The sequence below is a fragment of the Spermophilus citellus genome (assembly GCF_964194105.1).
Source record: "Spermophilus citellus genome assembly, chromosome: 17".
Classification (NCBI taxonomy): domain Eukaryota; kingdom Metazoa; phylum Chordata; class Mammalia; order Rodentia; family Sciuridae; genus Spermophilus; species Spermophilus citellus.
In genome coordinates, this window is record NC_138199.1 from 44,410,556 (window position 1) to 44,436,845 (window position 26,290).

Sequence of the window (26,290 nt, forward strand, 5' to 3'; positions counted from 1 at the left end):
GTTGATTTTTAATGTAAAGCATTTGAGCACCCAGAGCAATCCCTACCTAAAGCTACCTACCGACTGGTCTTCCATAAAAGTGAGCCCCAAATTATTTTTTCGTGTTCAAGTCCACAAGTTGGGTTGCATGTCAATTGCAAACAAGAAACTTAACCAGTTCATTACAAAAGGGAGAAAGCAGGAAGAAAGCTGACCATAAGACAAGTATAAGCAACTCCATATTTATTCATATAGTTTTCTTCCCAGAGAGAAAGCATACAAACTGAGGAATCCCATTTTAACAAGTCCCGACCTCTGGCTTTATATCCTGAATTTCTATGTCCAAGGTTTGGACCATCACACCTAGTAATTAAATTTTTTTCCCTGAGAATATCAGTGCTGTGTCTTTAGCCACAGCATATCTTACCCTACCAAAATTCCAGAGAAAACAGGACTCTGAGAGTCCCTTTGGTGGTAGAAGAGGCAGACAACTTAGATAAAATTCCCAAGAAAAAAAGTTACAGAGTCAACCCAGCTGCTAATTCATTTTTACCTGGTTGTAAACTGTTATTGTCACTTCAAAGTCTCCAGACATTCTAGAAGGGAAATTTATTTTATTGCACAGCAAGGTAAATTAGCAGAGTGCTAGGCACGAAGCATATTTGCTTTTGCTAACTGCCATCTTGATATCTCTATTTCCAGGAAAATGCAGAGCTAAAAGGTAAAGGCAGCCTATTCCCAGCGGCGTATGGGAAAGAAGGAGGGAAACTCAAATAGGAACAATGAGGGGGGAAAGTGGTCATCACATTATGTGTCCAGTCAGGCTTGCAAATGCTTCTCAAAATGCTGTGATATCACAACAGCCATGGCCACTCACAAGTAGGGGCAGAGAAAGACTTAGAGGACTATCACCAAGAACCCCACGCCAATCAAGTCAACAAAGCATACGACCCATGCCTATCAGTGTATCCAGTCTGGCACAGAGGAGAAGATCAGCTTGGAACAGAGGGTGACTTCCAGCTGCCCCTCCTGGGTTATAAGACAAGCAGTTCTGGGAAAGGGCCAGCTTGCCAAGAATGATCATTCTGACGTTCTGTTGTCTTTACCCACCCATCCCCCCTAAAATGGCACAATGGAATGCTGTGTTCCCTACGGAGGCCTTCCCTTTTTAAAAAAATAAACAAGCAAAGGTTTCCCTAATCTGTCCCCCATTCGGTGGTAGAAGGAGGCAGCCGCCTGAGCTGGGAGGAGTGGGAAAGGAAGCAGGCCAGGGAGTCAGACGTCAGGCAGGGCGTGCAGACCACTGAAGACGGAAATTTGACCGGAAGGCTGAGCATCAGAAGGTGGTGGCACCCGCAGAGACGTCAATCTGCATGTGTTAGGGTCCCAATTCTCTTTTATTTTTTCTTGGGGTACTTGTGATAGGCTTCTTCCAGGTCTTTCAAGAAGCTGGGAACTCCATTCTGCAAGGGAAAAGAGATGGTCATTTCCATGTCTTTCTGGTGATCAAGCAGGGTTCTTTGAGATGTGGCTAAAGGTGAACTAAGGTGGCAAAGAGCCTAACGAAAGACCGGTGTGAGCCCAGCGTTGTCACAGATAATGACGAAAGGCCAGACCCAGAGCACAGATAAAACTAGATGATAGAAACCACTGTTAGAAGACACAGCCTTACATTTGGACTTTTGCTAATAAAAAAAAAAAAATCATCATTTCTTGAAAAGAAGAAGGAAAACCCAGGAAATGGAATTGGGCGAGGCCATCAACTCTTCCAAAGGAGTCAGGGAAAGGACTTGCATCATAGCATTCGAAAACAGTAAGGCTCTGGGGCCTGAGGGCAGGACGTGCTGTTTTGTTAGTGTTGGGAATTGTGCAAGACTTTTCTCGACCATCATCTGCTTTCGTGGGTAAGGAATATGCATCTCCAGTTTTAAAAAAGGAAAAATTCACAGATTTTATAAATAAAATAAGACAGTCAATAGCAAAGCCAAGATTCAAAATCACAACTATTGGACTCCAAAGTAGACAGGTGGCTTTTCTCCCTCCCCTCACAGAAAAAAAAAAAAATTAAAAAATTGCAGCAATGACCAAACCGCTGTCGTCTTTCAGGCCTGGTCACCTCTGCTCATCTCCAAGACTTGTCTACCCTTCATAAGCAGATACTAAGGTCCCAAAGCACCATTGTTCCTAGAAGTGGCAGTCTTTGTCCAGAGGTTCCAGAATGTGATCCTGGCAGGGTCTGGGGCCACACAGCATTCCAAGCTCACAGTTCTTTGTCTTCTGTCCCAGCCCGTGTCCCGGTTATTGGCAATTTCAGGCCTATGCGGAGTCACTGAACCAAGGTCTTCATAAAAGAGCCTCAAAGAGCCTCATTACGCCTGAGACAATGTGTCTCTTCAGCCTGACAGCTCCGTGCGCTGAGTCAACATTTGTCAAACACACTTCCCCCTCCAGTCTCCTGGGAACTCACCCTGGCTGCCCAGTTAATGAGCCAAGACGGAATTAGGCCTCCTGGGTTATCGAAGTAGTACATGAAAACTAGAGGGGAAAAGAAAGCACAATTCAGAAAGTGAGGGAGACACTGGAAAAATACAGCAATGAGACCCTGCAAAGCTCACATCTTCATATCCAGGCCCAGAGAGAGCAGACGTGGCATCAAATTGCCATGGACTTCTTTCCACCAACCTGCCTCGAGGCATTTCTATATAAAATCACTTTTTTTGGGGGGGCGTGGTTGGGGGTGAGGGGGTGGGGGTCATTCCTGGGGATTGAACTCAGGGGCACTTAACCACTGATCCACACCCCCAGCCCAATTTTGTATTTTATTTAGAGACAGGGCCTCACTGAGTTGCTTAGTGTCTCGCTTTTGCTGAGGCTGGCTTTGAACTTGCGATCCTCCTGCCTCAGCCTCCAGAACCGCTGGGATTATAGGCTCCCGGCTAGAAGCATTTTTGAAAACATAGCCACAGGCGTGTTTTGCTTCTATTTATTAAACACCCAGAAAGTGATAGACATTTGGATATAATCTCTTGTTTAATTACCCTAACAGCTCCAAGAAACTGACAAAATTAACCCCATTTCAGAAATGATGAAATGAAGATTCAGGAAAGTTAGGTGACAAATCTAACAAGCATTAGAAGCACTGTTCAGATTTTGCCAGAGACACAGGCCATGTTCATTCAGGTACGGCAGGTGCCATGTGACCCTCTCTGTGGGCTCTTCCCTGGGGGTGGTGGGTGGGGGGCAGGTCCTGAGTTGCTGGACTTGTGCTGAGCAGGAGTCACATTCTCCAAAACCTTTCTGTCAGTCCTCTTGCTCAGTCCCGGGCCTAGCATATGCATTCCCAGGATCAGCCTATGGAGAATTTCTGAACCTTCTGGTTTATTTTAGTGTTCTGATCTCATAGGGACAGCGAAGAATGAGTCAGGTCAGGTCTAAACACCCACCACATGCTCTAGCCAAGCCTTGGCCCTGGTCTGTTCTGCTCTTGTGCCCATCCTCTGACCTCTGGAGACAAGCTTCATGCACCTGTCCACCACCCAGCCTTCATGAGGGCGGTCCAGGCTTTACCTCTGCTCCCCCCTTTGCCATCGCTCTCGATTGCTAGGCGCTGCTGGTACTGGCGCACCCGGATCACACCAGACCTTTCCGGAAACTGTCTGCTGGAGGTGCTCTTGGCCAGGATCACATAGATCTTCCGCCCTTCCAAATCCAGCTCCCTGAGCTGCCGGATGTAGACATACTGCATCCACCGTCAAGGCACCACAACAACGCCAGGGTTCAGACAGGCAGGAGGAGAGCTCCCCAACCTGGGAGCGAGGGGACGTGATTCTGTGCCTTCCACCGGGTGCTCACTCCCTTCCAGTTCCTCACTTACCTGCCCTGTCTCCCTACCTGTGCTGCAAGATTGTATCTCATGCCACATACGATTCCCATTTGAGAGCATGCATTACCTTCCTGTGAATAACTACATGGTGCTTTTAAAGACACCAGGAATCAATTTCTCCTTTCTCCTAGAAGGCACTAGGAGAGGGCAGAGGATTGGTCACTTATCAGCTGTGTGCTCCCAGGTAAGTTATTCAACCTCTCTGAAACTTAGTTTCTGTATTTAGGGGAAAAAAAGGAGTTGTATTGCCCACCAGTTAGGCTTGGTGGGGGCATCAGAGAAAACCCGGAGCAGAATAAGCACTCTATAAACAATGGTATCATTCCTTTTTCTGTTCTCACCCAAGCTCTAATTACAGATCTCTATGCATAGAAGACCTCAAGTAGTGTTAAAAATAGTGGCCATAAGAAGACACTAGAATACGTGATATTTAATAGGTAGATGTCCTCCCTGGGTTAACATGGTTCACCAAGAATATCCAATGCATTCATCCCCATAAACATTGGTAGAACAACCACTCGGTCTCTGGCCCTATTCCAGGGAAGGTAATTACATCCTAAGAAACAAACCTCACCGCTTCCTGTAATAAACATCACATAGTCCACGTATATGGTAGAATGTCACAAACATCACGTATTCTACAAATGCCACATCAATGGTGACCTCGAAAAGACTCTGGGAGTATGTGGCATGAGGATCTCTGTATTATAGTTTACAAAACTGAGTCTCAGAGAGGTGAAGGCGTGTGCCCAAGGTCCCACAGTCCAGCTGGAGTGACAGGATCTGAACCTGCTCTCAGATCTTGCTCTAGCATGTCTTCAGAATCTCAATGCCGGATGGGCCTCCGATCTTGAATGAGTTAACTCTACTTTGAAATAACAGAATCTGGGGTGTCAAACCAGAAAGAATTAAAAGCCTTCGGCAATCAGCACTATTGCATTTACTAAGCACACCTGCCTTGCCCCACGCCACCTCTGCACCTCTGTGGCACCCAGGCCCTCGTGTTGGACCATGCATGGTCCCCACTCCCTAGGTACCAAGCAGCGATGCACATTAGTGTTTCCAGGAGAGATGGCTGTACCTGGCTCTGGCTTTCTTCCAAGCCTTTTATTTTTTTCCTCACAACAAATATTGTTTTGCTCTCTCCACGACTTTCTCAGCTGTGGAACAGATAGCATCTGATACCTCATTGAGAAAAACTACCTTGATAAGATTGATTGAAATCCAGCTCCAGCATGCCAATACGACCTGTGACCAGCCGTTCACTGAGGCCCAGAGAAGTAAAGGGCTTTTCCTAAGCTCACACAGCAAACCAGGGAATGCTCTCTACAGCACAGTTCTCTGTTCTCGAAAAATTTAACAACCCAAACCAGGGAAACATATAGACATCTACAAAGTCTCATTGTGAGGTTATGTGGCATTGGAAAGTCACTGGAAAAAGACTTCTTCCAGGAGCTCCACGTGTCCACTGCTGAGAATACTATCTAAAGCGTCACTGGGAGGTCAGAGAGGTAAGACCGTAGGCAAGATTACTGCCCCAGCGTACAGATGATCCGACACACCAAGCTTGCCTCTGCCACAAACTAGTTGTATGAACCTGGCAAAGTTCTGAACTTCTCTTTCCTCAGTTTTCTCGACTGTGAAATGGGGATGATGACTCATCTTGCACTTCCTTCACCAGGATTATAGGAAACCGTGTAAAATCTAAAGGATCAAGTAACAATTTACTGAAATGTGAACCATGTGACTACAAACTAGCAGTACAGGGATATGGTGCCAAGACAGAAATTCCTAAGGTGTCTTATCTACTCGGGGCGGGGGGGGGGGGCAGGGTCAACACACAGGCTTAAGACACAAACACACACACACACACACACACACCCTCCTCCCCATCTCTACAGAACAATTATTTAGGAATACACAGACTTACAAGATGTCAGAACTGGGAAAGGTTCCTGGGACCACCTAGTTCATGGCTTCCCATCTTTTTTTTTTTATTCCACAAGACTTTTGGTTAAAAATCTTCTATGGAAATACAGCGTGAGAGACGCTGAGCTGTGGTGACTGAAGAGGGCAGTAAAGGGGGTCGACTCCTCGCCTGTCCATCATCCCAAGGCCATCCTGCTTGCCAGGAGAATCTCCATCCAACCCTCCCAGGCTGGCCCTGAGGTGGCTTCTTACACCCTCGAGATGCCAGACAAACTCCCCTCATTTCGCAATTGCTGCATTTCATAAACAAGGATATTTAGGGGAAGAAGCATGTCCCTAAGTGTCCAGAGCCAACAGCCAGGCGGTGTCACGGTGGGGTCAACTGAGCAGGAGAGCAGAACAGGGAGAGTTGGAAATGCAGAGCCTGAGTCCCAGCACCTCCGTCAGCTCAGCTCTCTGGGTCCCATCTCTTCCTCCATTAAATCCAGGGGGCTGGGTTAGCACTCTTTATACAGAGTTCCTTCCAGACCCCCCAGTCCTGTGGCTCAGCAATGTCCAGCCCTCTACAACATCCCTGGAAAGCATAAGCTGCCCTCCCGTGCCCACAATTACAGACGTGTAATTGTGCGGTCAGGCCTAGAAATCACACCCTGAGGTCTCTGAAAGCCACAAGAAAAAGCAGCAGCTCCAGCAGATGTACCCATGAGACTCAAAGACGATGCTGTTTGTACCAAATGGAAAAATCAGTCCCGGCCTCCTGCACACAAGCCAAGGGCACAGACACACGAAGTGGGGTAAGGAACCGAGCGCCCTGTAAAAGGATACGTCTCTGTTGTACATGGGGAAGGGGTATGCCACTTGCCAGTACACCAAGGTCTCTCCATTGCATTCCTTTTCATAGAGTTCTAAGGGAGAACAGAAGACGTTAATGCATCTGGAAACTTCTTTGGCTTCAAGTAATAAAATGCCTAGGTGGCTTCATCGTGTAGATGCACCACTAACTCCTAAGGTGTAGAATTAAAAAAAAAAAAAAATGAGGAGATTCATTCCCACTGAAAGCTTGCTGCCCAGGGACAATCTAGAGGGTAAAAAAAAAAAAAAAAACAAATCAGTGACACAGAAAGAGACCCACACACCTCATCCACCCTACAGCACCAACGACCTTCTGGCAGAGGGAACCATGGAACAGAATCAGGTATCCAGAAAGAAAATGGGATCGGTTTTCAGATGGGGTAACCACCAGATGTCACTAGAGCACCAAGATTTTCTCCTTTGAGTCCTTTCTTCCTCTTTAAGCTAGCTTGACAACAGTTTGGCTGGGACTGAGGGGTCACCCAATGCAGCAGGCGCAGGTGGGACATGAAAGTTCCACAGTGTCACCCTAAACAGCCAGAAAGTGGCCGAACAGTGTTTATTCTAGGTTTCCTGCTTCTCCCCCATATTTCTTTACACTCTGCTGCAGCAACCTAATTCTCTCCTCCTGCTACTGTGGGAGGGAGAAAGCACAGAGCAGATGGCACACGCCCCTCCACCCAGGCTGTGCAGGGGGTTCTAGCTCCCCACCTAGAGAAAGAGCCCCTGAGGCTGAGGAAGAGCGCAAGACAGCCCTGGAGGAGACGCTGAGCGGGCAGGGTGAGCTGGTGAAAGGAACCTATTAGAAGCACACCCTGGATTCTGGGGCTTGCCCGCTCACTAATGCCGCAGGAAGTCGCAGGGGATCCTGGAAGGAAGGGAGGGGTGTTGTTTTTGCACACTCAGCCTTGGTCCTCTTTTTCAAACCAGCATCTCCACCATCTTCCGGGGCTTCGATCACCTGTCCCTACTCCTCTACTGTGGGTTTTAAGCAGGATTTATTCTGCAGTTGTTTCAGGGCTGGGAACATGGACAAGAGGTAGCCCCAGGGTCCACTGCGGATCAGTGTACCTGGCCAGGGCCTTAGTTCTGGCAGGTTCAGTACCTTGCCACTCGTGCAAGTTTAGGCCCAAAGTGGTTTAGTAGGACTCTCAGCTGTTCATATAATATCCAGGAGGACCAGAGTGGCATTTAGGACCCCAGGATCAAGGCCACCTGCTCCTTCTACTGGAAGGAGCTATCGCACAGGCTGTGTTGCTAGGTGGGTCGCAGGTGTCAGAGGCTCTTAGGTGTCAGGTGTCTTGGCTGTCACTGAAAAGGCATAGATTTTTCCTGCTGCCTGCTTCCTCACTTGGTTCCTTTCCAAACTAAATCAACAAGTACGTCTCGTTGGCAGAGTCTGTATCATGTGGCTGCATCGTGGCTGCTGGGAGGCGGGACCCCTAGGGCAGAGTGTCAACGTGCTGACTAGGATAGGGGGATCACAATGTCCCCTAAATAGGAAGGCGGTCTGAAAACACTAAGTTTTCGTTTTATGATGAATGTCCACAGGACGTGAGCAGGTGCTTGACGCTCAGCTGCTGATGGACAGTGCTGGCACTGTGGCTTCTGTCCTAAGAAAGTGGAATTCTCTCTCCTCTGGGGTTATTACACCACAAGGAGAGAAGCCTAGACCTCTGGAAGACATTTTCACCATGACCAGAGAATCTACCTGAGAACTAGGATCAACACACAGGAAAACATGAACTAGAGAGGGAGAAGGAAACATTCTGATAGAATGACTGAAGTTCTCCAAAGCAGCCGTCCTCGAAGCTACAAAGCCTGGAGCTTTTTAACACCATAAACCAAAAAATTCCTCTCTCTTTTTTAATACTGTCTGTAGTTGGCCTTTTTGTTACTTGCCACCAGGAATCCTGGCTGGAAACTTCATGCTCTTGGCTAGCTCTGTAGGCCTATTCCACTATGACAGCAAAGGCCACTCCTGGCTCTGAGTGGCAGGTGGATCCCATGGTTAATGCTTTTCATAACTCTGCATCTCAACTGGGCAAAAATCTCAGCAATGTGGCCTGTAGTCCTGCTAGGCCCTTGGGGATCTGGACCCTCCACTGGCCCAGGGTGCTGGGAGCCATCCTGTATTCAGCAGTAGTAGTAGAGTCTGGGCAGGGTCTGCTGTTCTAATGAACCCAGCACATCAAGTGCTGGCTGCTTCATGCTATTCTGACCTGACTGTGTTCTTCCTGGACCTAGAATGCCCCACATCTCTCCACCCCTTGCTCTCTGACCTCCTCAGGTGTATATATTCTCACCTGTGTGGAAATCTTCTATTCAACTGCTCTAACAAAACCAGGACCCCATGCCCTCCAAGGCGCCTCTCTGGGCCACTTAGACACATGGGACAGTTACACAACCTAACAGGCAGAGCAAAGCAGCCCAGGGAGTCAACCACAGAGTGAACCCCAAACTCTGTCAGGAGCAAGGGTGAGGGATAGAAAGAGTAGCTTTCAGGCCCACCTTTAAAAGACTTTTGTGCCAAAATTTAAAAGGAAGCAAAACACAGTAGAAATCAAACCTGTTCGTTTCTACAAGCTAGAAAAAAAAATGAGAATAGATTCTACATTCTAATAACTTAAAGTAGGCATCACTCACCGTTAACATACTGGTCCCACTGTTTTCTGTAGCCTAAGTCCATAAAGACTTCTGTGAGTAGATCTGGGGAGCAATCCTTCAGAACACCAAAGATTTTATACTTATAAAGCCAAGTACTCTGTAAGAACAGAACAGGTAGAAACAAGCTGTTGGTACCAATGTTGAGAAAAGGCTGGATTCCAGCGGTGGATGGGCTTCATGCCACATCAGGCACTAACCTCCTCTGGGGTCTTGGTGACACATGATGTAAAAGCAGATGAGCACGATTGGTGGGAATGGGTGTCATTGCTAGCCAGGACATTTAAGTAGGATATACAAAGGCTATGTGGTAAGTGGGGCCATGGTGCTCAGTCTGTTGTCAGGTGGCCGAGCAAGGCCTTGTGAGGGGTTATATAAACAGGACATCTTGCTCTCAGTGTTAGAAGTAGCTGGCCATGGGGGAAGGGGCCCATTCCTGGTGGGAGGAAGGCCTTCAAATTGATGGGTTGGCAGGCTTACAGAGCTTAGGGTCTGAAGAACTCTAGGAAAAGAGTGATAGAAGCTAAGGTTAGAAAAGTTGTGAGGGAATCGCAGTTTCTTGGAGGTTGAGGCAACAGGGTTGCAAGTTCAAGGCCAACCTCAGCAATTTAAGGAGGCCCTCAGCAACTCAGCAAGATCCTGTCTCAAAATGAAAAACAAAAAGGGCTGGGGATATGGTCCAAAGGTGGAGAACCCATGGGTTCAATCCCCAGTACCAGGAAAAAGGAAAAGAAGAAAGAAAAAGAGGAGGAAATGAGGAGAGGGGAGAGGAAAAGAAGGGAGGGGAGGAGAGGGGAGGGAGAAGGAAAGGGAAGAGGAGAGGGAGGGGAGTAGAGGGGAGGGGAGTAGAGGAGAGGGGAGAAGAGTGGAGGGGAGTTGTGGGGTGTACTCCAAAGGACTTCGTAAGGGGTGTAGAAAATGAATGGTTACCTTTAGACAGGGGAATGACCAAATCTAATTAGAAATACAGGTTAGAAATGACCATATCTAATTACTGTTCTAAATTTTTGCTAATTAAGAGAAAATAGAACATAAAAGAACAATGAGATTGCTTTAAAAAAACAGTAAATACACTCCAGGTAAGAGATGAGGGCAATTTGAACTGGGAGGTAACAGCAGTGATGGAGCGAGCCATCGGGGACTTGGGGATGTATTTTGGAGGTTGCTGACAGATTGACTGTGGGGGAAGGGAAACAAGCAGTGATCAACTGAGACCCTCTGTTCCATTTTCCAAGGTGGATAAAACCTGGAGACAGATGATCTGTGGGCTTACGGAGACAGTTGAATTGTACCTCAGGCAGGTTGATTTGACGCTTATCAGATGTCATGTCATGCAGATACCTAGAGTTCCAGGCAGGGGCCACATGGATAAGTACCATGGGGCACAATAAAACCTAGCACATTTTTAAGCCATTAATGGACTATTTATTTATTTATTTATTTATTTATTTATTTATATGTGGTCCTGAGGATTGAATTCAGGGCATCACATATGCCAGACAAGTGCTCTATCACTGAGCCACAACCCCAGTCCCAAACCTAGCACATTTTCAAAATCAATCCCAAGACATAATTTTTCAACAACTGCTTCTTTTTGATTGTATATAAAGGACTGAAAAGGGGAAGAAACATCTACTTCAAATCTTACTCGTTCCTTTTGTTAAAAAAAAAAAAAGACCATTTCTGAGGCTGGGTATATAGTTTAGTTGGTAGGGTGCTTGCCTCTCATATATAAGGCCCTAGGTTTGATCCCCAGCACCACAAAAAAAAAAAAAAATTCTAAATTCCAAATAAAACATAAGTGTTCCCTAATTTTCACTTTAAGTCGCATCTTCCTCTGCGAGGGGTCTGGGCTTGAGTTGACACATTTCACTCTGAACAACAGCAGCTTACAATTCTTGACCTTCATCTTACTGTAAGGCTCACTTGTTAATAGTTCAGAAATGGTTCAGATTAATTTCAACACAATCACAGGCAAAGAAATGAGTCAAAATGAAGCTCTAAGGTAAGCTCTTATTTCCAAGTGCTAAGGACATGCTAAGGATTCATGAATGCAGCCATCTCCTTAACACAATACCAGGGGCTTATATGAAGTCAAGGGATAAATACAGCAAATCTTCTAGAGATCCTAAAGCTTTACAGATTTCCAGCTCAGGTGGCATAACCCAGAACTAAACACCTCCCAGTTTAGAAATCTCAGATATATGTGAAAGAACCTGGCAAGACATACAAAGTAAAATTCAAGAAGAATCCCAAAGAACCTTACAGCTCTATGAGTATATGGCTTTATACCAACAGTTTCCATCAAGAAAATGACAACCACAAATATCTGAAGCCCTTACATCCCACAGCAACAATGCCCTGACTCAAGGAACAGTCCGATGAAAGGCCTCAGGAGAAACATCTTCTCCCATTTGCTCCTCTGCGCAACACGCATGCACTTCCACCCATCCATGCCCCTCCCCCCCACACACACATAATGGTGAGGGTGAACACCTACTCACACACAGACACCCATCCACATATTTTATCCACAGGCTTTGACAAAACACAGGTCAAGAATACCAGGGTCTCAGCAGGGTGCATTGGCGCACGCCTGTAATCCCAGCAGCTCTGGAGGCTGAGGCAGGAGGATTGAGAGTTCAAAGCCAGCCTTAGCAAGACCCTCAGCAACTCAGTGAGACCCTGTCTCTGATAAAATACAAAACGGGGGCTGGGGATGTGACTCAGTGGTTGAGTGCCCCTGAGTTCAATTCCCCCATACAAAAAGGGAACACTTGGAGTCTCATTGTCTACACCATCTGAGAGCAAAAGGGACTCTTACAGGTCAAGACACCAAACTGCGCGGGCTGACACGACTTCACTCTGATATCTGCAAGCATGGAGACAAACGTTTTCCTTCAACGGGTCCCTTCCCTTCCTGTGTGTGCTGCAGGCTCCACGACCTCAGTTCCCGCCGCTGTGTCACCAAAGAGAACAGAAGGCCCCCGAGGAAGAGAAAAATGGAGCGAACGTGACTTCTGAGAACACAGAAAAATGAACTATTGTGACAGCTTCCTTTTAAGGCTCCCTTCGTGGCAAACTGAGGAATGACAGAACTGCAGAGGAACAATATGCTGCGTGACACCTTTCCTGGTCCATCAATGCAACATTCTCCTCCCGGCCAGCAGCCGCCACTTCCCTGGGCCCGAGCACTTTCTCGCTTATCATTTTTCCTAAATGACATCTCAACAAACATCCTCATTTTTATTTCATCTTTTGAAAAATAAAGTGAATTTTTAAAATTATTATAAAATAATTCATGATAGGAAAATTTGAAGATCCTATAAAGATTTTTGGAAAGTGACACATAACCCCATAAGCCATAAATGCCTACTGATGCTATTTAACATACATGATTTTTTAAAGTGAATAAATACTTTTCTAACTGACCAAATACAAATCACATGATACAAACAGTGTTTTTTTATTTGTGATTTGATATTATGTTGAGGCTATGGACCATTCGCACAAAAATTAATTATTCTCTAAAGATACTTCCTTTGCCATATACTTTTATGCAAATAAATGTTTCCAGAATAATCGAGCTTACAGAAAATAGTTGGCTCGTGTTTCTAATTTTTCCACTAGGAAAGTTTTCCTGAGGTGAAAATATTTCAGGGTGAGTTAATATTTCCAGAGTGTTTATACTTTTTCTAACTTTTAAAAACATCTCTATCAAGAATGTCCTTTCACCAGGAGCAAAGGAGCCTCTCCTCAGGTTTGGGGACCACTGTTTGTACAAGTGATCTGAGATGCAAAAGCATAAGTGTTAGCTTTATTTAGGCAAAGTCTGTGTTACTGATGTGTAAGAGTCCTCTAAAATTGCAGGTATAAATCGTTTACAATATTTGTTTTAGATATTTTTCCAAGCTAATTATCTTTTGAATATATGATTCCATATAACCTTACCGGAAAGACCCTGTTTTCCTGAAGCCTCTCCCCAAACCATTGTTATCTGGAGCAAAACATACTGGATACTTTTTTTAACACCCTATTTATAAGCCATTTGGTTTCTTACACTTCAAATAATAAGAGGTTTTTTGGGTGGTAAAGTACTAAGAGAACTTCTATGACAATGTGCACATCTTCCCTAGTTTCTTGTGCAGGTAGTGGTAGCCATGTGACACCTTCTTCCTGTTTTGAACATGGACATGATGTTTGGAAATGCAGCGACTCTTCTGTGACCAAGAGGCAATAAACATAAGAAAGCAGAGTAGACAGACTCAAAGAATCAATTGCATCACTGATTGGCTAAACCCAAAGCAGCAAGATAGACCTCTGAACTGTTTGTTAGGTGAGCAAAGTAAAACCTCTCTTTGTCTAAATTATTGTTTGCCCAGTTTTTCATTATTTGCAACTTAAAGCAATCCTAATTGATACAAATGATCCTTACTGGCAATGTGGAATTTTATTTGAAGTTTGTGAATTTGAAAAACAGTGAAGGTTAAGAGATCACCCTATTATTTTTGGTCTGCAAAACAGTTTACTTCAGAGAACCCTCTTTCCCCACATGACTTAGATCACAGATGCCCCACAAGTTGACCTATGAGAAGTCCAAAACAGACCCTCCAAATTCCCATTCTTTGCCTCATAAATGATTAGCTAAGTTACCTATTCCTGCTGATCAATATGAACAGAATGTTTGCCAATCAAACTGGCTGCACTTTTCTCCTTTCCCCAGGTTCCTGAAGTTCGACCCATCCTAAGCTTGAGCCAGCAAGCAGCCCCTCCTGAGTAGAGGCTGGCCTCAAGGTAGAGCTTCTCCAGTCCTACCCATCTCGCCACCCTTCCATCCCACTGCCCCACACACTGCTCTTTCCAGCTTTTGCTCTTCTTTATAAGAGCCATCTGTCTAATTTCAGAGGTGCTTGCAGATCTTCCCATCACAAGACTTCCTTCCCCCACTCCTTGAACTCATTCTTTGGAATAAAAGTCTAAGTCCAGACTGGGTTTTATTCAACATTACTCTAGTGCAGAGTGACAGAACAGTGCTGTTAAGTCTTGTGAATATCTACAAGGAAATATGATTATAGACACATTCATTAAAACAGTGCAGAAGCACATAAGCACTGCTAAAAGGCGAAGTCAAGGAAGGGAAGCAGGAGATAATGGACACGGTAGTGGACAGTAACTCCTGCCCAGAGACACAGAAGAGCACATGCCCAGGAAATATCATCTCCCTCCACTAAGGAACTCAGAAAGAAAAAAAAAAACACTCCAACTTGTTGGGATCCAGTATATTCTTGACTCTGAGAAGTCAGGCACAGGATTCCCTCCTTGACCTTGCAGCAGCTCAGAATGTGTTTCTCTTGGTGGTTTGTTAGCAATCATTATATAAGTCATGAAATGAATATATATATATATATATATATATATATATATATATATATATATATATATTGATTCATAAACACACACACACACACACACACACACACAACTGGGAATTTAACCCAGGGGCAGTACCATTGCGCGACACCCCAAGCTCTGTTTACTTTTTCTTTTGAGACAGGGTCTAACTGAGTTGCTTAGAGCCTCACTAAATTGCTGAGGCTGGCCTTGAACGTGCAATCCTTCTGCTCAGCCTCCCGAGCCACTAGGATTATAGGTGTGCACCACCACCCCCAGCACAGTTACAGTATTTTATATTTGAAGTTTTTCAATCACGTTCACATGCCAAGAATTCCTTCAATGATCCTAGTAAATTTTTTTAAAGCCAGGTTCTGTTTCCACACAATTTCATATTCATTATCTCACATAATCGTTGACATAGATGTAGAAGCTAGGTTGTCTCCACCTTTACGAGAGGAAATGAAGCTCAGAGAAGCTCAATTTTTGCCTTGAGTCCAACAGCTGGCACTGGGACAGACCAAAAGAGAAAGTGAGTCTGACACCGGCCCCCTTCCACTCTTCACCATGTCTCCTTATTTATCTCTACCGGCTCTGCATGTTTCCTCCAAATCACTCACTGAGGATTAAGGTGACAAGGACCATCACTTAGGCTCATGGAGAAGGAAGGGGCCATGGATCACTTAGTCAAAGATGTCATTGACTGGCCAAGAGTCAGCGGTCCCTTTGCTTCCGGAAGCTGCTCTCCAGCTCCAGACCACCCAGAATGGCCCTGCATGGAGACACACCCCTCAGTCTGGTGCACTTGTCCAGAGGGCCAGAAGAGATACCCAGATGCTGCTTCTGGAGGCTCCAATAAAGTCCTGAGGAAGGGCAGCCGTGGAGTCAGGGTGAATACGGACGAGGTCCTATGCCAAGTTTTTCCATCTATTATTTCTAAGAGTCTTCTCATAAACCCTGTAGCCCCAGAAGAGAACCTGATGGTTACAACAGGCTTGAAGTCAGTCCAGGTAGGGTCCAAGTTCTCCCTACTTACCTACAAAGTGAGTTTTAACAAGAATCTTAGGCACATCAATGTTCATAGCAGCTCAATGCACAATAGCTAAACTATGGAATCAACCCAGGTGCCCTTCAACAGACGAATGGATAAAGAAAGTGTGGTATATATATACACAATGGAATATTACTCAGCTTTAAAGAACTAGGAAATAATGGCATTTGCCAGTAAATGAATGGAGCTGGAGAATATTATGCTAAGTGAAATAAGCCAATCCCAAAGAACCAAAGGCTGAATGTTTTCCCTTTGGTTAGGGAAGAACAGAGTTACTAGGGAAAAATAGAGTTATTTTAGATTAGGTAGAGGGGAATGAAGGGAGGGGAAAGAGTATGGGGGTAGGCAGGATAGTAAAATGAATCAGACATTATTACTCCATGTACATATATAACTGTATGATTGGTTGGATTCTGCATCATGTACAACCAGAAGAATGAGAAATTATACTCCATCTATGTATGATGTCTCAAAATGCTTTCTACTATCATGTCTAACAAATTAGAACAAATAAAATATTTTTAAAAATTTAAAAAGAATTTCTCTTTCGTGAAATGATTAGACTAGATACATCTAAAGGTCTGGAATGGGGAACATATAGAGATGATGATCTCCTTTTTCCAGATTAAAGAACTGAGCATTCAGAACCATAACATAATCCACATTTTTAGGGAAATAAACATCTATGATGTACCTGCTCTAAGCCAGGCACTGTGCATGGTAATGAAGAAGACTCAAAGTAATCCTATGAAGTGAACATCGTTAGCTCCACTTTATAAATTTAAAAATGGAGGCCAGGGATGGGGCACCTGACTAGGAAGTTTGTTACTGATATCATTTTTTTTTTGTTTTGTTTTTGTAATGGGATTGAATCTAAGGTCACTTAATAACTGAGCCACATCCCAGCACATCCCCGCCGACTTTTTAATGTTTTTTATTTTGAGACAGGGTCTCATAAAGTCCTTAGGGACTTGCTAAATTGTTGAGGCTGCAATTTAGGCTACAAAAACTTGCAATCCTCCTGCCTTAGCCTCTGAAGTCACTGAAATTATAGGTATGTGCCACCACTAATTTTTAAGTTGTGTGATTCTGGCTATCTAGTCTAAATATCAAGCCATTGTTTTTCTTAGCAATGGTGATTCTAATACATTTTTTAAGTTGTGCAATTTATTGTCAATTGCATTCATAAAATATTTTGAAAAATATTGGTGCTAGTACACTTATTTGTCCTAAAGAGAATAAATTCTGAAAAAAAAGCTGTCATGTCTTAACAAAGTTTTTGCAAGTGACCTTTGCAATCCCCACTTGGGAGGATCTCCTGTGAGTGCTGGCTCCCCATCACATCCGTCCTGACCTGACCTGGAGAAAGGTGCCCTTCATGCCATTCAATTCATGGTGTCCACCCATATTTACAGGAGTCTTGAGGACCCCTGAGGAGTCACATTTCTTTAAGCCTGTGAGTGTGCCCTTGAGTGTGCATGGACTTTGCTTTGTCTCACATGGAAGTGATCCTTTGCACTCCTCAGGGAGACAGGAAGTCTCCTGGGTGCACTCTGGAAGCTGGCCACCTGTGGCACTTAAAAGACGCAGATGGTATGAAAACCATCTAAGAAAAGATGATAGGTTAAACCTGAAGAGCTGCATATGCATATAGTTAGTGGAATAATAATGATAGCTAATATTGATTGAGTACTTATGAATGCCAGGCACTGACCTGAGTGCTTTATGTAAATTATTATTCCACTTAATTAACATGATAATTTGAAGTAGGGACCATACTTCATATTATTGTGTGAAATGTCTCCTTACTTTTCTGACAAAGCTTAAAGATATTCTGGGAAATGTCCAGAAATGGCAAATTTACAGAGATAAGAACCTCTATGTGGCCATTGTTAGATCCTCAGGCCAAAGTAACCCCATTTTGAAAATCAGCACCCACCCAGGCCTGATCTTCCCATTAGACCTGCCCCCCCCCAAAGTCCCTAACTACCAAAACCACATCAAAGACATCAAATATAATCACAGGACCAGATGGGTTATTTTTTTTTTAACTACTCCATTGTATGACTATATGTTAAGGAGGTTTTTTTTTTTTTTTTTTTTTTTTTTCCATCAGGCTGCTGAGCCTTGCAGAAGGGCTGCCTGGCAGATATTCTGTCAATAAACCTCTGCTTGAATTCAGAGCTGTGTCTCTCATGGATATTCGTGCCAGCTACCTTAACAGGCATTGATTGCCCCAATTCACCCTTGGTTCATCTCAGGTATGGGTATGGTGCTCTCCCAGGATCCAGAACGTCCAAATCCTTCACTACTACTCATATCTCTTCTCCACATTTTCTAAGCCTGAGTGAAAATTCAGTTTCACATTATTATTCGCTAATGATAAAATCTCCAGGCAGGGATCTAGTGAAAGGTGAGGTAAGAGAGCAAAGCTTGACCTGCCCCTAGAGACAGAGCACTCTCTCCCCTGCATTCTTGTGCTCACACCCATGTGATCACCCTGACAGGGAAGTGAGGAGACGAGAACCCAGCTGCTTGCATATCTACACAGGAGTATGCTCATGGGAGACAGAAGAGAAGGGAGAACTTGCCTTGGTCTCCTGCAGGACGTAGAAGAAAGCCACAGTGGATATCTAGCTTTCAGACATGGTGGCCCTGCCCACTGGTAAAATACGGCTCAATAAGTGTCCTGAGTTTAGTCTTTGTCCTTTCAATCACACTGGTAACCAGAAAGGTAGAAGGGAACAGAATAGGCCTGTTAATCCTGAAGTAAAAGAAGTTCATAATGCAAACTAGATTCTCCTCCATGGGGGCAAAGATGGTGGGGGACACTCATAGAAGCTTCTTCTCTGCTCTCAGTGAGTTGAATCTATGGTCCTCTCCTACTGTCAAACTGTCCTCATCCCTCCTGAATGAATGCAGCTTTTTCCCAATTAGACTGGACTTCGAGTAGGCTAACAGGTCAACAGCACAAGAGAGAACAGTTCCTGGGAAAGTTCTGTTTGCTACTCACCCAGATTTTCAATGAGAGCCCTATCCAAGGACCAAGGCACAAGGAACACATTTAGAACTAATTAAATTAATTAATTAAATGACTGTGCTAGGAATTTAGAGTTAAACACTTACTAAGTCAGCCATCAGCTAGATCTTTGCAGCCCAATATTTAGTTATCTAAATGGAAGCTGGGACCCTCGACATGCCTATGCACATTCTATGGGCATTTGGCCTGGCTGTGGCCATCATGATGCGGCCCAAAACTCCTGCAGATCACAGGGAAAGCATTCCTAAATGGCCCATGGCACTCTTCCAGGAGAGTTTCTCCTCTTTGCTTTGAGGATCATGTTTACTTCCAAGTGGCCATTCATACAAAAGTCAGGGAGCGCCTCTGAGTCTTACAATGGACACTGACACTGTCTAAGCTATTCTTTTTTATTATTATTATTAGTTCTAATCAGTTCTGCATGACAGTAGAAAGCTCTTCGATTCATTGTACACAAATGGAGCAGAATTTTTTCACTTCTCTGGTTGTGCATGAGGTAGAGTCACATCATTCGTGCAATCATACATGTACCTAGGGTAATGATGTCTGTCTCATTCCACCAACTTTCCTACCTCTTTCCCCCTTCCCACCTCCCTTTTGCTCCATCCAAAGTTCCTCCACTTATCCCATGCCTCACCCCCCAATATGTATCCACTTATCCGAGAAAACATTTGGCCCCTGGTTTTTTGAGATTGGCTTACTTCGCTTAGCATGATATTCTCCAACTCCATCCATTTACCTGCGAATTCCATAATCTTTTTCTCTTTTAGTACTGAGTAATATTCCATTGTGTATATGTACCACAATTTCTTTATTATTTATTCATTTATTGAAGGGCATCTGGGTTGCTTCCACAGTTTAGCAATTGTGAATTGTGCTACACAAACACTGAAGTGACTGAGTCACTATAGTACAATGTTTTTATTTAATAAATGGGATGGATTTAAACTAAAAAGCTTCTTCTCACAAAAAAAACTCAATCAATAAATGGACTAAGGACTGAACAGTTCTCAGAAGAAATATATATTCGATCAACAAATATATGAAAAAATGTTCAACATCTCTAGTAATTAGAGAAACGCAAATCAAAACTGATTTCATCACATTCCAGTCAAAATGGCAGTTATCAAGAATACAGTAAGTGTTGGGGAGGGTGTGGGATAAAAGGCACACTCATACATTGCTGGTGGGACTGCAAATCAGTGCGACCTCTCTGGAAAGCAGTGTGGAGAATCCTCAGAAACCCTGGAATGGAGGAGCTACCATTTGACCCAGCTGTTCACTCCTCACCCATGTCTGCTGAGGCACCAGCCCTTGGGAAGCAGTGGATGATTATCTCCTGAATGAGCCAATGAACAGAGTGGAATTGAGATTTTAGACCAGAGCCATCTGACTCCAAAAATCCATGTTCTTTCCCTGATACCACATGGCTGCCTTGGACTGGTTCTGCTTATCAAAGTAGACTGACTGGTACATGCTAGTTACTAGCTAGGAGGGGTTTGGGGGCTCACCTAACAATTTTGGGGTCTTATTTCCATTTTTAAAATAAGAAACCAAGCTGGGCTCTGTCGCGCATGCCTGTAATCTCAGCGGCTTAGGAGGCTGAGGCAGAAAGATAATGAGTTCAAAGCCAGCCTCAGCAACTTAGTGAGATGCTAAGCAACTCAGTGAGACCCTGTCTGTAAATAAAATACAAAATAGGGCTAGGGATGTGGCTCAGTGGTTGAGTGCCCCTGAGTTCAATCCCCAGTACCAAAAAAAAAAAAAAAAAAAAAAAAAAAAAGAAAGAAAGAAAGAAAGAAAAGAAAAGAAAGAAAGAAAGAAACAAACAAACAAACAAACAAACAAACAAACCAAGTCATCCTTGCCTAACTTCCAGATCTAGGTATCCAGGGATAAATGACATGTGGCTGGGTTTATAAATTGCTATATCATGTCAAGGTACGTTATCACCCTTACAACATGGGGAAGAAAGAAGAGGAAAAAGGAAGAAATTGGATAAGAAAAGAAGGGAAAAGAAAAGGATGGTGATGTTAAACTGAATGGTTTAGAAGAAACTAAGTCTAAATGTTGGGATTTAATAGGAGAAAAAAAATACATCAAAAGTACTCATTTGTCCAGGAACAAGATTTAGATTCATTTGTGTCTGCTACAAAAAGAACACAACCTTGTTTTTTAAATTAATAATATGATTTGTTTGTTAAGCTGAAAACTCTTTCAAGTGCCTTTGTGTTTATTTCAGTCTTTTCCAAACACATCGGTGGAACGTGGTTACAGCCTCGTTTAGACATGATCAGTTTTGGTTTTCTTCATCCTTGTTTCAAGACCTGTTATAAAGAGCTCCAAGGAACTACTTGGCCTGTCTTGGGTTAGTCACCTCTGATACTGATAAAATACAAAATAGGGCTGGGAATGTGACTCAGCGGTTAAGTGCCCCTGAGGCCAAATGAAAGGACAGCAATAGCAACCTTCCTGCCACACATGTTGAGCACAACCAGGTCTTGTTTCTGTCAACTTTTCAACACTGTGACTAAAATACCCAACAAGAACAATTTAGAAGAGGAGAAGTTAATTTGGGCTCATAGTTTCAGAATCTCAGTACATGATCAGCTGACTTCATAGCTCTGGGCCCAAGTGAGGCAGAACATCATGGCAGAGGGGTGTGACAGAGAAAAGTAGCTCAGCACACAGCAATTAGGAAGCAGAGACAAAGCTCAGTTTATACCAGGGACAAAATACAAGGCCCAAAGGCCCCCCAGGGACCTACTTTTCTTCAGCTACACCCTACCTGCCTACAGCTACCACCCAGTTAATCTACAGGAGTGGATTAATCCACCAATTGGGTTAAGTTCTCACAACTTGATCATTTTGCTTCTGAATATTCTTGAATTGTCTCATTTTGGGGGAACAACACGTATCCAGCCGGTAACAGGTTCATAAAGATCCATTGGTGCAACCAATGCTTCTAACTTCCCCATAATTGAGACACTAGATTCTTCAGGGAAGCAACCTTATCTTAACTCCATAGTATTCCATTTAATCTCCTGCAGTCCTGCCATAAAGACTGAATGAATTATGTAAACAAATGGTCTTCAGACTCCCTTGAATGCCTCTAATAATGAGGAACCTACTTCTCCTAGCCCATTCCACACACTGGGGAAGCTTTTTACTGGGCAAAGAGTGTGTGTGGCATGGGGGCGGGGGTGGGGGTACAGTGGCTTCATGGGCAGAAGGACTTGATCTAAGTTCCTGGTCTACCACTTCTTGGACATGTCCCTGGATGTGCCACTGATCTTCCTTTAGCCTTAATTTCCTGTGTGTATAAACAGAGGTTGGTGTAAGTGCATGGAATGAGATGGAGATGGAAAGGTGAGTTGAGACAACACGAGTTTAGTATACATACCCCCAGGCATCTTTTGCCCTCTGTTCAGAGAAGCACAGTATTTAAGACACAAATCTAAAGTCAGAAGATTGATTCTGATCCCAGTTCAAGTCTTGACTAATCAATGTGAGTCTTGACTAATCAATCCATGCACTCATTTCCATATGGGTAAAGATGTGACAATCACTGTGCCTTATCATAGAGTTGATGTAAGGATGAAGTAAGTCAGTACCTGCAAAGCATTCAGTGCTTGGATTGGCCATTACAATGTCAATGGTTAATATTGCAATCATTAGTGCCATTGAAGAGGTGGAGAAAAGATCACAGCCTTTCTTTCAGGTGCTTGCTGTGTAGGATCCAGGGGAGGAAATGTGTCATTGCAATTCTAGGTGACAGGTGCTAAGAACCCAGAGTGTCAAAGGTAAAGAGAAGAAAATGGGTCAGATGCCAGGTATGTCTGAAAGTTGAACAGAATTTGGCAAATGTCTTGATCTGGCTGGTAGGGGAAATGGAATCATCAGGAAGAAGCTAGAAGGATTTATTCTGAAAACGTGTTTAAGTTTCATTAGAAAATAATTTTCCCTGCTCTAGACTGAAAACTTCTCATTCAAGCTGTTACAACCAATGGCCCTGGTCACAGTGGGCTTTCAGAATTTACTGAATGAGTAGCTGCCATCCTCATAGAGACATAAATGCAGCACAGGGACAGGTCTTCCCCCAGAGGCCTTTGAGAACAGGTTGGGAAAATACAAAAGACCTGGTAGGAGTGCTTTACACCTACCAAAGTTTTAACTGAAAATATTGAAGGAGGGGTCCACTTCATGCTTTTAACATAACACTTGCTGTTTATTTGTAAATAAACACTTTTTTCCCCTTTATCTTCTCCTCTCTCCCTCCCTAACCATGGCAGAGCAAGATAAATCTTCTTACCACCCCAGACTGAGTTATCTGTCCTTAAGCACACACACCACAGGAATGAATTCATTCAGACCTTGGGGATGGTGCAGAAGACCTAAGAAACTGCTATCTTTCAGGGTTACAAGTGAATTATGACCCCTGACAGAACACACCTAGAACATAGCCCTTGATACACCTCTTTAATAACCCTCTATTCACCATAACAGTCAGAATCCCAGCCTCTAGGACAGGAGTCTCTTGTGTTTCTCCTTTGCTAGCAAAGCAATGAAACTTCTTTTGCCTTTTTCTCAAAACCATGTCTTCACTATTGGATTGACATAGGGCTGCAGGACTAAGCTTTTAGTAACAATATAAACAAAGCCACCACCAGGCTGATAATTATCACCAGGAGATTAATGTCCCTAAAATGTCAGGGACCTAGAGTAGAATTTCATATTAGAATTTCATCAGGTCAGTGATGCTCACCAAAATATAACATATTCAAAAAATTACATGTGACGGCTCACCCACTTCCAGTATCTAATTTGTTTAGAATGATGAAAGGTCCTTATCAATTAATTTGTAAGTGCTCTAGTTAGCATATTCTACTGTCACGATAACTGGGGAGGGATGAACTATCTTCAAAGGAAATATGTATGTTTTAAGAGAGGGAATGTCTTCATAATACCAATATTCTCTGTTATGTTTATAATTTCTCAGACTTGACCATATATTATAATTTGGGGCTGGTTAATCTTTCAGTTGGAGATTTGCCTCTGCATTGTAGTGTTATATATAGCTCTCAAAGATTTTCACACATCTGACAAATTTGAACCTCTTAATTCCTGTACAACAGATGAGCAAATTCTGACTACTGCTAATGTCTGCTTTCTGTTTTAAATGTGAAAATGTTAAATTTACTGTACACTAAAATATAAATATTTCATAAATATAATATTGCTTTAAAAGCTACCACAGGTTCAATAGTGCCAACATCAGGAACCCTCCAATCCCATTTCTGCCATGAACTTGGCTGGTCCCCTTGGGAAGCTGCCCCACTCACAACCCAGGTCTATTTCTTTTACCTGTGAGCCTAAGATTGACCCAGGGGAGAGTTAGAGATCCTCCCTGCTCAAGCCCTATAATATCCTGGTTCTCTCCCAGGAATATTTCGTTTCTACTAAAGACACCTTGAGGTGACTTTTAACCTGCATGGCATACAGCTCCCATCACATAAAGCCTAAGAGGACATTCTTGGTTGCAATGCCTCCCACTCCCGTAAAACCCAAGAATTTCTTAATAACCAACGGCATCCCTTCTATACTTTTGGTTCATCTTTCTGCCTCAATCAAGTTATTAGGTGCAATTTCACAATCAATTTATGAGGTACAACTTTAAGAAAGGCCAAAAGAAGCAGGTCACTAATATGACTGGAGATATATATAGTAGGTTCCTTCTCTGCACTCTGCACATATGGTCCCTGAAAGTCCTGTCCCTTTTCCACCTTATCCAAGCTCTGGGATACTCTCCTGGCCACCACCCCCCCCCCACACACACACACACCAGGGCACCCATTAAGCAGCGGGGATCCATGTCCTTTACAAGTATGTGCTTGGCGGGGGAACCAGCCCACCCATGTTTTAACTCTGTTGTTAACTTCTAACAAACTGCTTCCTGAGTGGGGCGTGACCTGAGGCTGAACTTGATGACCTCCCAATTCCCCAAGTGCTGTATAGATCAAAGTCACTTGCAGGCAGCACCGCCCTGCACTCGCCCCAGAGCTCCTGCCTGAGCTCCAGGGGACCCGCAGGGACCTGTCCGCGGTGGCAACGCCCAACTCCCGCCGGGTGCATGGCCCTGGCTCTCCAGGTCCCTGTGATACCCCCAGGGGGCTGGCCTTTACCTCTTCCAGCAGCCGGTAGATGCTGATCCCCGAGGTCTCCAGCAGCAGCTCCCAGTTCCCAGCCACTGCCGGCTGCTGGAGCTCGGCGCAAACCTCCAAGAACTCCTCGTCGGAGAAGTTGCCCCCAGCAGCTGCCATCATTAGGCAGCCAGACCAGCTAGGCCTGCAGCTCAGGCAGGGGACAGGCTAGGTTTGTGCTGGGGAGTGGGGGGTGGGGTCGGGCGGGGTGACAAGGTGGCCACAGCGTGATTGACAGGGAACAGAAAAGGCGGGACTTAGGTAGGAGGTGGGGTCGAAAGGGGCAGGACCCGAGAGGGTGGCCCTTAAAGTGGGCGGGACTGGGTAAGGTGTGGGAAGGCTGGAAAAAGTAAAACTAGAGAAAAGTTGGAATTGATCTTGAGACAGAGGGAGGAGCTAAAGAACTGGGGCGCGGGGGAGCGGGGCGGGCGGCGACTTTAGAGTTAAAGGACAAATGAGAGAAAGGAAGACACTGATGTCAATGCGAAAACACTTCACCAGGAGCCCAACCCATACCGTTCTGCCATATCCTCCAAATCTGCGGGGGGGGGAGGGGGGGTCCCTAACCTCTTTGAAGAACACCGAAAAAGTCCCTCTGGTAGACTTGGGAAGCAAGAAAGGCAGACCTGAAATGCTTAAGAATCTTAGGGGTCAGATGCTAAACCGTATTACAATATTACTTCTCTTTTCTGTTTTGCATTTTAAAGCATTATTCCAAGAAGGGATCCATGGGATTCAACAAAAAGCCAAAAAAAGAATTTGTGGCACAAAACAATTAAGAAATCTAATCCACAGTGGATGTACAAAGTTACTTGCCAACCCAAAGGGTAAAACTTGATCTGAAAGGCTTCATGGCATTCACCCAAGATTTCTGCAGCTTGCATAATTTAGATCTTTGTGCATCTCAAAGATCTTTTGTTGCTTTGAAGTCCCTTGGGTATTACTATATTACCCATCAAAAGGTTCTACCTGGCTTGGAATACAGTAGGTAGCTTAAACATCAAAATGATGTAACAGCCACACACATTCTAGAAACCAGGTTTCCTAATCTCAAAAATGGGTCAAGAATTTTACTACCAGCTAGCATTGAGGTAACCGGACGCAGAATGTATTTGTACGGTGCCTGTCATAGCAAATATTCAGTGAAATCTTCCACTCTTTTTACATTGCTACATTGAAATGTCATTCTTTCTGTACTTGAAAGAAAGTTAATGGGAAATTCGGTTTATAACAATTTACACAAAGGGAAACAAGATCACATTTGACAGGCTGCTTCGACACAGATAAGTTACTGCTCAATT

At 44.1% G+C, this 26,290-nt stretch overlaps 1 protein-coding gene across 1 annotated transcript; it reads right to left on the reverse strand.

The window, feature by feature from the left end:
* Positions 1-200: 200 nt before the first annotated feature.
* PCTP (phosphatidylcholine transfer protein) lies at positions 201-25,160 on the reverse strand. Its single transcript, XM_081271820.1, has 6 exons — positions 24,972-25,160; positions 9,290-9,407; positions 6,617-6,696; positions 3,547-3,718; positions 2,447-2,514; positions 201-1,442 (listed from the first exon to the last, which is right to left on the reverse strand). The coding sequence occupies exons 1-6, from the start codon at positions 25,110-25,112 to the stop codon at positions 1,377-1,379; spliced, it is 645 nt and encodes a 214-aa protein (XP_081127946.1). The 5' UTR covers positions 25,113-25,160; the 3' UTR covers positions 201-1,376.
* Between the last annotated feature and the right edge of the window lie 1,130 nt (positions 25,161-26,290).

Coding starts and splice junctions, on each gene's coding strand:
- PCTP (XM_081271820.1), bottom strand. CDS start 25,112: ATGATGGCAGCTGCTGGGGGCAACTTCTCCGACGAGGAGTTCTTGGAG. Junction 6,697..9,289: donor GTGGGACCAGTATGTTAACG/GTGAGTGATGCC, acceptor GTTCTCCCTTAG/AACTCTATGAAAAGGAATGC. Junction 1,443..2,446: donor TCATTAACTGGGCAGCCAGG/GTGAGTTCCCAG, acceptor TTTCCCTTGCAG/AATGGAGTTCCCAGCTTCTT.